This window comes from Galeopterus variegatus, unplaced genomic scaffold (assembly GCF_000696425.1).
Source record: "Galeopterus variegatus unplaced genomic scaffold, G_variegatus-3.0.2 Scaffold3382, whole genome shotgun sequence".
Classification (NCBI taxonomy): Eukaryota; Metazoa; Chordata; class Mammalia; order Dermoptera; family Cynocephalidae; genus Galeopterus; species Galeopterus variegatus.
The window spans coordinates 54,679-64,867 of record NW_007729493.1 but is presented as its reverse complement, the minus strand read 5'-3'; the positions used below and the strand labels follow the sequence as shown (position 1 = coordinate 64,867).

Genomic DNA, 10,189 nt, shown 5'->3' with positions numbered 1-10,189 from the left:
TGGATGTGACGCCATGGCGGAAGTGGAGGCGGGTTTTACTAAGGGCAGAAGCTGAACGTTCACAACTGCGGTCCCGCGCTTCCGAAAGGACTTCTGGGGAAGGGGGAGGGTGGAAACGCGACAGGGTCATGAATTATGCATCAAGATACGAGGGAGGTATGGATTTTTTTTAAGCTCTAGGGTCGCGTTTCACTTCTCTCGGGGTGGAACAGGCTGAGGGAGGAAGTTACCATTAGTTTTTCTTAAACCCTCAAGAATGTCTTCGTGCTTTGAATACGCAGAAAGGATAAGGATGTGTCAGTGGTTTTCTGAGGTCCCTGCTTAGGCCCAAAGAGTGACAACCTCACCTAACCATCAAAATCCGACCCCTCCTTCTCTCTGACCACACCCCTTACTCTCTTTGCTTTGATCTTTTCTTGTTGCCCTCACCCACATCTCTATCCCCTTATCCTGCCTTACTTTTAAATATAGCACTCATCACTGCCTATCATATTGTTTACTGTGCATCCCTTCCCACTAAAATATCGACTCTACGAGGGCAAGGACTTTGAATTGTTCGCTGCTGTATCCTCAGATCCTCGCACTTAGTAAGCTATCAGTAGAAGTTTGTCGCATAAATGAACTACAGTTTATTATGTGCACCTAATATGAACCCTTCCAGGAAGCCTTCCCTGATTGCTTCAACCCATAATGGTCCCTTTGTCTGAATTCCCACAGCATTTAGTCTGCACCTTCTTTTTTTTTTTTTTTTTTTTTTTTAAAGATGACGGGTAAAGGGATCTTAACCCTTGACTTGGTGTTGTGAGCACCACGCTCACCCAGTGAGCTAACCGGCCATCCCTATATAGGATCCGAACCCATGGCGTTGGTGTTATCAGTACCACACTCTCCCAAGTGACCCACAGGCCAGCCCAAGTCTGCTCCTTTTTTTTGCTATTTAACCTATTTTGTATGTATGGTTCCCCAACAAGATTGTCAGCTCTTCGGGGAAGAAACTGCTCACATTGCTTTGCTGAGTACATAGTAGACGCTAAATAAATGTGTTGTTTGAGTAAATGAATGCTGCCGCAAATCTGCACCTTGATCTGGCCAGAATCCTTCTGGACTGACACATAATCGAGGATTCCTGTTAACAGTAATAGTCCCTTGCTAAAAAAGCAAAAGAACCCCAACAGAAATAATGAAAGTAAGACTGAAGGTTTAAGTGATTTTTTTCCAAGGCTATAACAAGGAAGTAGCAAAGGACACCTTTAAACATTTAAATATTTAAAAGAAACATTTAAATAGATGATGCATATCTTTGGTTTGTAATTGTACATTGTATCTTTTTTAAAGTGTCTACTCCCTGTCACATTTTTGGGCTCAGTATTAAATCTTTGTTGACTGAATAGCAATAGTTGGCAGGATAAGGGTGTTAAGGGCTCAGATGTGACCAGACGTAGTTGCTGATTGGGTTAGAGATTGTTGATTTGAGAAATTTTTTTTTTTTTTTTTTTTGTCTTTTGTCTTTTTCCGTGTCCGGCAACGGATCGCAACCCTCAGCGTTGCCCCCGTACCGGACCGGGGACCTTGGCAGGATAAGGGTGTTAAGGGCTCAGATGTGACCAGACGTAGTTGCTGATTGGGTTAGAGATTGTTGATTTGAGAAATTTTTTTTTTTTTTTTTAATGACTGGTAAAGGGATCTTAACCCTTGGCTTGGTGTTGTCAGCACCACACTCAGCCAGTAAGCGAACCAGCCATCCCTATACAGGATCCGAACCCATGGCCTGGGTGTTATCAGCACCACACTCTCCCGAGTGAGCCACGGGCTGGCACGATTTGAGAAATCTTGACTTTGGGGGCTGGTATGGAAAAGTGGGAGCAAAACAGTAGTAATTACTTTAGTCCTGGTTCTCCTGCTTTCCTGTTCACATTAACTGGCCACTTCCTGGACCTCAGTGTCTCCAACTGTCAACCCTATTCCTATCCTTGCTATAAGAAGCAAGTTTTAAGTGCTTTGAAGTCCTTAGAGAAAAGCTTTAAAGCAATAAATGTGGGGTGTAGGGGGAGGAGGGCTGTTAATTTTAGCCTGGGGTTCTCCAGCTGGCGCATTGTTTCTGTCTTGAATCACTTCCACACCCTGAGTTCTGCCTGGGAGATCCCTCCTCCTGGAGGCTTCCCCATTCCCTGGTTTGGTCTGAGCCACAATGGTAAACATTCCAGAAAAATGCTTAAGAGAAGCCTGGCTGAGTCATTTGATGCACAGCCAAGGAGGCGAGGAAAGCATGGTGATCAGACACTGGTTCCAGTGGTGCCTGTGATGCATGGCCTTGAAGAAACTTCCGATTCCCAAAAGGGCAGTATGGCCATTGTTTTGTACTTGATTCTGCTCTATTACTTGCAGCCATTTGAGGACCTCCCAAGGCCCTTTAGTCTCTGTTTCAACTCCAGGAGAGAAAAAAATTAAGGTCTGTTCCCTAGGGGCTCATGACTCTTCATGGTCGGCATGACAATGTAATTTAGTTTGGGATAATTCCTTTAGCACAATTCAGAAGTCTAGGATTGTCGCCTTTCTCTTCTGTCTTTCCCTGCCATCTGACTTTTCATGGGGAAGGAGGGCATTTAGAGAGGGGAAACAGGTGAGGATTTCCAGTGTCTTCTGGTGTATTTTAATTTATTTAAATTTAGGCAAGCAGAGGTCTAATCAGGCAGTAATTAATTCCCCCTTCATTAGGGGCCTTCATGTGTGCCTTTTGCACATGTATGAGCCGCAGGGTCACACTGTCCCTCTGAAGAGAGATAGTTGCTGCAGGTGAGAGCCCAGAGTGTTCTCCAGGCTCCTGAGCTTTTTCCCCTTCCATGTCACTGCTCTTCTTTTCTCCCCACCCTCACCTGACAAGGACTAGATTCCTGTGGGGAAAGAAGGAAAGGTTAAAGAGGCTTCCTTTCCCATCCTCCTGGGACCCCTCCCTCAGTGCTCCCAAGCATCCCATCAGCTCCTCTTCCTGCACCCTCAGGTGGCATCCATCAGCTGCCTGCTGGGATCTGCTTGGGCCCGGCTGGGTTGACTCCTCAGAGCCCTCCTTGGGAACTTGCTCCTCTGCTCCGAGTTGGCCCATCAATCCTTAGTCCGCTCTGCTCTTTGCTCTGTAGCAGTCTGTACTTTTCTTGGGAAGCCTGATGCCCTGCAGGCACACACCACTCTAGGCCTGAGAAATACGCTGCCTCCTCCCCACACTCACCATTATGTGCTGCGTGGCCTCAGCCCCGCTTCCCTCAGTACACAGTAAAGCTCCCCAACATCTAAAGCACACCTCCCCAGTACATGAACATTCCTCATTCTGGCTTCAAAGATAAACACATGGAGGCGTGAACAGTCCAGGGCAGCCCAGACTGTCCTCTTGCATACTACACTGTCTCCTGTCATACCTGGGGCTACCCCAATTCCAGGAAGCAAGTGGGGCAGAGGGACCTGGGTGGGACAGAGGGACCTGGGTGGTTACCATGGCAACAGAGCCTAGCAACAGCCCAGAGGCTGATGGATGGGACAGAGGGACCTGGGTGGTTACCATGGCAACAGAGCCTAGCAACAGCCCAGAGGCTGATGTGTGGGCTTTTGCAGGGCTGTTACAAGAGCCAAACCTAGAACTGGGGACTCAGAGGTGACTGATCCCAGCTGGGCAGCCTGTGTTCCCTTCCCCAAACATGCTTTGATTCCACCCCCACACCCCAGCAGTGCCTCTCTCAGAGAGGCAGAGAGGGGAAAGGTAAGGAGTTAACCACAGGGCTTCTAATGCTGCACAGCTTTTGGGGGGGCCACTGTGGGTGGGGGCAGGTTAGGGAGCAAGACTGAAAATAAACCGGGCAGGGCAGCCTCTTTCCTGTGGCTGCCTCTCTTCCCCTTTCTACTGCTCCATTTTTCTCTTCTCCTTTCACCCTTCACCATCCATCTGCCTTATCAGCTCACTCTTCGTCCTTGTTTTGCTTACTCCATTGCCTGTCCTATGTAATTTTCCATTTTCTTCTGTCTCCTTTCTCGAGGTCTCTCTTGACCTTCCCTGGCAAGTACTAGTAAGACACAATTCCAATTCCAGTTCCTCTCTTGCACTGGTGCTCCTCATTTCCCTTCCTTCTCCCTTCCTTCCATTCTGTCCAGAGTTAAAGCCCAGGTCGGTCCCCAGCTCCAGGTTGGAGCAGGCCAGGTCACATTAGGTCTGAAGGGGCTCCCCACCTCATCCTTCTTTTCCTCCCTCCTGGCTGCCCATCCCCCTCCCCTCTCCTCTACAGGGATCATAAGGCAGAACCAGGGGACTGAAGTATCTTGCAAAGGCTTTATTTGAAAATTTTGAAACTTACATCCCACAAGAATTCAAGAGTTTCACCACAAGAAGAAAGAGATAATACAAAAATATATATCACAGCATAGGAGCCAGATAAGAGGGAAAGAAGGAAGGTGGAAAAACCAGTGAGAAGTAGGGAAGAACCTGAGAAGGAAAGGGTGGAGAGGCAGGAGGAGAGAGAGTGGAAGAAGGAAGGAAGGACAGGAGAGGACATGAGGGAGCTCAGGAATGGAAGGGTAGATTTGGAAGCAGAACTCCTGATGGCCTTGAACCAGCTGGCTCCAGTCCCTGGCAGCCTGGGTGGAGTTAGGGAGACCCTAAGGGAGGCTGGGAAGTAGAGGACTGGCTCAGGGGGCTCTGAATTCCAAAGAGTGACACACAGACAGCCAGGACAGACAAGACAAAAGAGACTTAGGAGGAAGGGAAGGACAAACAAGAGTTCCTTTCTCATGTAGTGCAGCAGGCGATTCCCCCAAAACCCATCTCTCAGACAACAGAATTTACCAGAGTGGTGGGGGAGAAGTTGGGGCCTCACTACCCCCATTCCCATGGGGGAGCCCTCAGTGTGATGCCAGCGCCCTTGGAGTGGGATAGGGGAGACAGTGAAACACATGACATGGGATGGGACGAGACCGTGACAGATGAGAGCACAAGGAGCCCCCACTCACCTCCCACCCACCTCTGAGGAAGCATGCAGGGGCCACAGAAACTAGATCAGTGGGTGTTAATGGGGGAGAGAGTGGCACACCACGCAACACCAAAACACTGGGCTGGGAAACACACGTGAGAGGTAAAATGTGCATGAAACACTGACCACTCAGTGACTGAGCTGAGCACAGAATGTGGGAGGGAGAGTGAAAATGCGAAACGAGGGAGAACGTGAGAGATCAGCTGAGCGGAGAGATGTGGATGGGGAGAGGGTGCAGAAGACCGGCCATACAAAAGCACGAGTGTGCAATGCCTGTGAGGGTGAAGGTGAGTGTGCAAGGCTTTCATGTGAGTGTGCAAGGATGGGGATGAGGGACCCAAAGTCACAAATATGTGAGGCCCCCACCTCCAGAAGGGCGATCAGGTAGGACTGCCCATGGGGCCAGGGAATGTTCCAGGGTGGTGTGCAAGGGCAGAAGCCAGGAGCACCTGTGGCCCCAGCTCCTCACAGCTGCCCCACCCCCAGTGGGATGGGGGCTATTCCGGCCCCTTAGCCTCCTGCTTGGCAGCACCCCAACATTGGGGAGCATCACAGATTCACCAGGGGAATCCTGAGAGGAAGAGGGAAAGGGCACAGTCATGAACCAAGGGGTAGGTCAGAATCGAAGGGGAAGTCCAAGACAGAGAAGGGAAATTAAGGTTATAAGAGGGCACAGCTGGACTTAACGGGCAGCATGAGAATAGGACATAGATCCTCAGAGAGTGGGAGAAGGGAGGGTCCCCCCTAGCAAGGAGCTGGTCCAGCCTCCTTGGGAGTGCCTGGGACCAGGCTGGGAAGAAGAGCCAGGGGCTGTGGGAAGGGCAGGCCTGCCTTCTGGCCTTGTACCCAGGGAGCACCCCCAACCCAGCTCTGGAGACCTAAGTCGCCTTCCCTCCTCACCCTCCCATCCCATTGCCCCTGCCCTCACCGGTTCAACTGGAAGGCTGGAGCCCCCTTGGGCTGGGGCATCCCAGGCCGGGGTCCCCCTCGGGGCTCCTCATGGTCAGGGGTGGGGGTAGGCGAGTCTCCAAAGGCTCCCAGTACAGTGACTCCGGCTGGGGACAGGTCTGTCAGTGGCTGCTGGCTCTCCTCCTGCCTCAGGGCACCTTGCTGTCCTGATGGCCTGCGCCGCTTCTGGCTGCGGTCCCAGCTGGCCCATCGGAAGGAAAGAGGTCTTCTCACACACTGGAGTAGCCCTCATCCTGTGCCTGCAGCGCTGGTCACCCCCAGCCTCCCCCAGGTACCCCCAACATCCTACAGCACAGAATCTAGCCTCTAACAGTTCCTATACTAAATCTCCTAGGACCATGTGCCCATAAAACCACTTCCCCCACTCTCCAGGGGGCTCAGAAATCTAAACCATTCTCCCCACCCCAACCAGAGCCCCCTCCCCACCAACACGTAGAGTCTCCCCAAATCACCCCTCCCCCATGCATGTCCAGAACAGCCATTTCTCTCCTCCAGCAGGTACCTGGCAGGTTTAGTTCTAGTTCAAAGTCAGCTAATGACCTGGACACCTGAGAATAATGATTCACTCAGTAAAGTATGAAGGACTGAGTGGTCCATTATTAGATGTGTGCAAAGAAAGCTCCAGATTTTCTTCCTTCTCCCAGGGTGGCTCTAAGAAGGGGCCCTGTAGAACGTGTCTGTTTTCTCTGTCTTGGAGGAAATTAGGACAAGGGATGCCCACCAAAGCCCCCTAGTGCACAGAAATAATTCTCTTTCTCTCCCATTATCCTCATATTTTCCTGGGAGAAGGAATCGGCCCTGATTTCTCACTGTCTTCCCCCACCCAAATCCTTTCTACCTTTCCCCAAGGTCTTGCCTTCATCCTACCCTTCCTACCCCACCCCTAGCAAAACTGCTGCTCTTACTCCCTCCCTGCTTCCAGCCTCAGTTGCCAAACATCCTGCCCCCATCCGCCAGCACCCTCCTCCCCACTGCTTACCAGAACTTGAAGATGATGCCAGTGGCCACGAGAACGATGATGATGGAGATGGTAATTGTGACATACAACTGAGGGTCCACACCTGGTTGGGATGGGGAGAAAGTTTTAGGTAGGCCTGAGGTGGAAGGAGCCAAGGGGAGGTCGGGGCTGGGCTCAGGCAGCAAGGTCAGTAAGCTGCCTGTGAAGCCGCACTGCCCCACTCTTTCTGCTTCTCTGGCACCTCCCCCTTTGCTGTTATCACCAGCTTCCCCCTGAGTTTTCAGCTCTTGTCTTCCACTTTCCCAAATATATTTCATTAAATTTCATGTGTACATGTAATGAGGACGAGGCTCCAAGATCAGAGAGAACCTGTCTCTGCATAGAAACTAGGGAGGAGAGATATCTTAGTTTTTGCCCTGGCCCAACCCCCAAACCTTTGGCCCAGGCCCTTCATTGGCACTCCCTGAGCCAAGACAACATCCCGGTAGTCCCCTTCATCCATAGTGTTCTTTTCCCTGGAATACTCCCACTGTTTTCAAGGCCCAGCTCAAATGCCAATTCTTTGAAGGTGTCCTGATCCCCAGGCAGAAGTAGTCTCTCACTTCTCTCTTTTCCAAAAAACATGCTGTAAATGCCTCTATTAGAGCGTTTATTATGTTGTCTCCTCCCTGAGTGTTTACACATCTGTCTTCTGCAGTGGACCTAAACTCCTCGAGGACTCAGACGGTATCTTCATCTCTGCATGCTGTGCAGAGATGCACTATGCCTGACACATTTCTCCAAGGAGCTACTAGACAAGGCCTCTACTTCTGCTCCTAGAGTCTTCAACCAGCCTCCCCACCTCTCATATGCCCACTCACCTTCCCCATGGCCTCCGAACAGGAACGGCCTCAGGGTGGCAGGTGCTTCTCCAAGGATGAGCTCACCTCCATCACCCCGCATGGTGTCTGAGTTGGGGTGTGGTGTAGCCAGCCCATGGGGGGCTGCAAAGCCATAGTCCAGAAATCCAGGATTGGCAGAGTTGGGGTCCCCCCCATCCTCTCGAGACACTGTGGGACCCCACACAATAGCCCAGGGGTACTGGGATGAGGGCGGCCCCTCCTCAAAGCCCGATGGAGTGGCAGGGGGTGCAGTGCCTGGTAGGACTTGCCGACGTGATCTTGGGACCCGAGGGGATCGGCTTGGTGGAGGTGCTCGCTCCCACACGCACACGTGGCGTGGGGCTGAGGGGCCACCCCGGGCACATGGGGGGCGGGCTGGGGCTGGTGGGGTTCGAGGGGAGGAGGAGGAGCCCTGAGCAGGCGGTGGGAGGGGCAGCAACAGCAGCGGCCAGAGAGGGAGGAGGTGGGACAGCAGCAGTGCAGGCCTGCAAGAAGGGAGAGAAGGAGGTGGAACACAGGACCATGGTGGTCTGTGTATAGGGAGGGCAGGTTCACACCAGAAATCCCTGGGCTGCCTCCCTCCAGGTTTCTCTGTGCAAGCAGGTGGGCCTTGGGAAGACTGCCCTCATTTCCTATCTTTCTAGGGTCCAGCCCACAGGATGGAAGGCCCTGAGTGGGCCTAGGAAGGAATGGGCCAAGACCCCAGGGAAGTGGTCTCCAAGCTCCCTCTGCTGGGCTAAACTTACCACATCCTGGACTCCATGTCTGAGGTCTTCCTCAGCTGAGACCTAGATTTTCAGCCTTTACTGGGGGGAAAAGCGGGTCGTCACAGCACAACCTTGCCCTGTGTGCATTTCTGGCTCATCGATTTGCCAATTCTACCTCCATCTCCCCTCCCAGGCTGCCCACCTGCCAGCCATGCTGCTACCACCCAGGATCCATTGCTTCCTAGCATCCTTTGGGGAAAAAACTCCCAGAGTGGTTTCCTGACTAGCCCCCAGCCCATCTACAACTTCCAGGTCCCTGTCACCTCCCTCTCCAGGGTCTACTTCTGCTTCTCTGGCTTTCCTCCTTCTCAGTTCCTCTGCCCACAGCTCCAGGCTTTTCTTGGATCTTAATTTAGAGCCTAGAACCTTGTGATTCCTTGAGCACCTACCACTAGGGAGGCAGCCTGAGAGTGGGGGGAGGAAAGGGGAAGTCGGTTTGAGTGAGTGAGTGTGTCTGTAGAGGGGCCTTCCAGCCCTTCCATCCCACTGGTAGGACCAGGCACTTCTCTTAGGATTGGCCCCGGGAGTCCTGCATCTTCAGGAGAAAGGGAGGAAAAGGATGGAGAGATGAAGGAAAGAAACAGAGAGAGAGAGAGGTGGGTGGGAAAGAAACTACAGAATGTAATTTTTGCAAATGCATAGGTGCCCCCTGAAGGGAGGTGCGTTAAGAAGAAGCCACCCCCTCTCTCCTGGGTAAAGAGTCCTACGAGGAGATTTGAATGGTTGGTCTTGAAAGAGGAAGGGCATGTTCTCAGAGCCGAGGGTGGTAGATCCACGGGGGCCAGGCTCCCCAGGGTGAATGAGGGTATGACACCCGGCGACCTCTGGCTTCCAGGACTCCATGTACACACACTGAACACTACCAGAGCATAACAGGGAAATAAGATTGGAGAGTCTGGGGAAGGGAACGGGGAGGTGGGCAGTGGGGAGAGACAGGAGGGAGTGAAGGGGTGGGGAGGGAAGCGAGGAGAAGGGCAGAGGTCGCCGGCCTAGAGCGAGCAAGGAGGGCCTGAAGGAGAACGCGCTGGAGAAAGAAGAGGAGGGGACAGGATTGTGGAGGGTGCGAAGGGGGAAAGGCCGAGAGGAAAGTTCAGGGAGGAGAACCGAGGCGGCGAAGGGTCCTCTCACAAGGAGCAGGAGGAGAAAGAAGGAAAGGCCCAGGAAGGAGGGTCGGAGAAGTGGAGAGAGTGGAGGGGTGTGGGGGACGCCTCGGGGGAGACGGGGCTGGGGACAGGAGATGAGAGGAGAGAGCGCAGCACTGAGGACAGACGAGAGGAGGAAGGCCCGGGGGCCAGAAACAGCAAAGATGGAGGGGCTGGAAGTCGCTTCTTGGAACGTAAAGGAACAGGGAGATGTGGAAGCAGATGGGTGCGGAGCCGTGGTGGGAAGAGGGGAAGAGAAGGGAGCCGGAGGGAGGACGGCAGGAGGGGGTCAGGGCCGGCCAGGGAGGCGCAGGAGCGCTCACGGGGACATCCGTGGCCAGCTCACTCCGGACTCGCCTGCCCCTCCGCCCCGCGCGTCCCCGGCCCTGGGCCCCTGGACCCCCGGACCCCGCCCCGGCGGCCGCCCCTCCAGGAAGCCCGCAGTCCCCGGGCTCACGCGCCA

The 10,189-nt window shown here is 53.1% G+C and overlaps 1 protein-coding gene across 2 annotated transcripts; it reads right to left on the bottom strand.

Annotated features, from left to right (window-relative positions):
- Positions 1–2,636: 2,636 nt before the first annotated feature.
- On the bottom strand, positions 2,637–9,540 carry PIANP (PILR alpha associated neural protein). Of its 2 annotated transcripts, none has more exons than XM_008584822.1 (5): positions 8,564–9,540; positions 7,797–8,302; positions 6,958–7,039; positions 5,938–6,159; positions 2,637–2,891 (listed from the first exon to the last, which is right to left on the bottom strand). In XM_008584822.1, the coding sequence occupies exons 1-5, from the start codon at positions 8,578–8,580 to the stop codon at positions 2,870–2,872; spliced, it is 849 nt and encodes a 282-aa protein (XP_008583044.1). In that variant the 5' UTR covers positions 8,581–9,540; the 3' UTR covers positions 2,637–2,869. The 2 variants fall into 2 exon arrangements, with proteins under 2 accessions (XP_008583044.1, XP_008583043.1); XM_008584821.1 differs by lacking the exon at positions 2,637–2,891 and adding an exon at positions 4,299–5,580 and having other exon boundaries at positions 8,564–9,537.
- Positions 9,541–10,189: the final 649 nt, after the last annotated feature.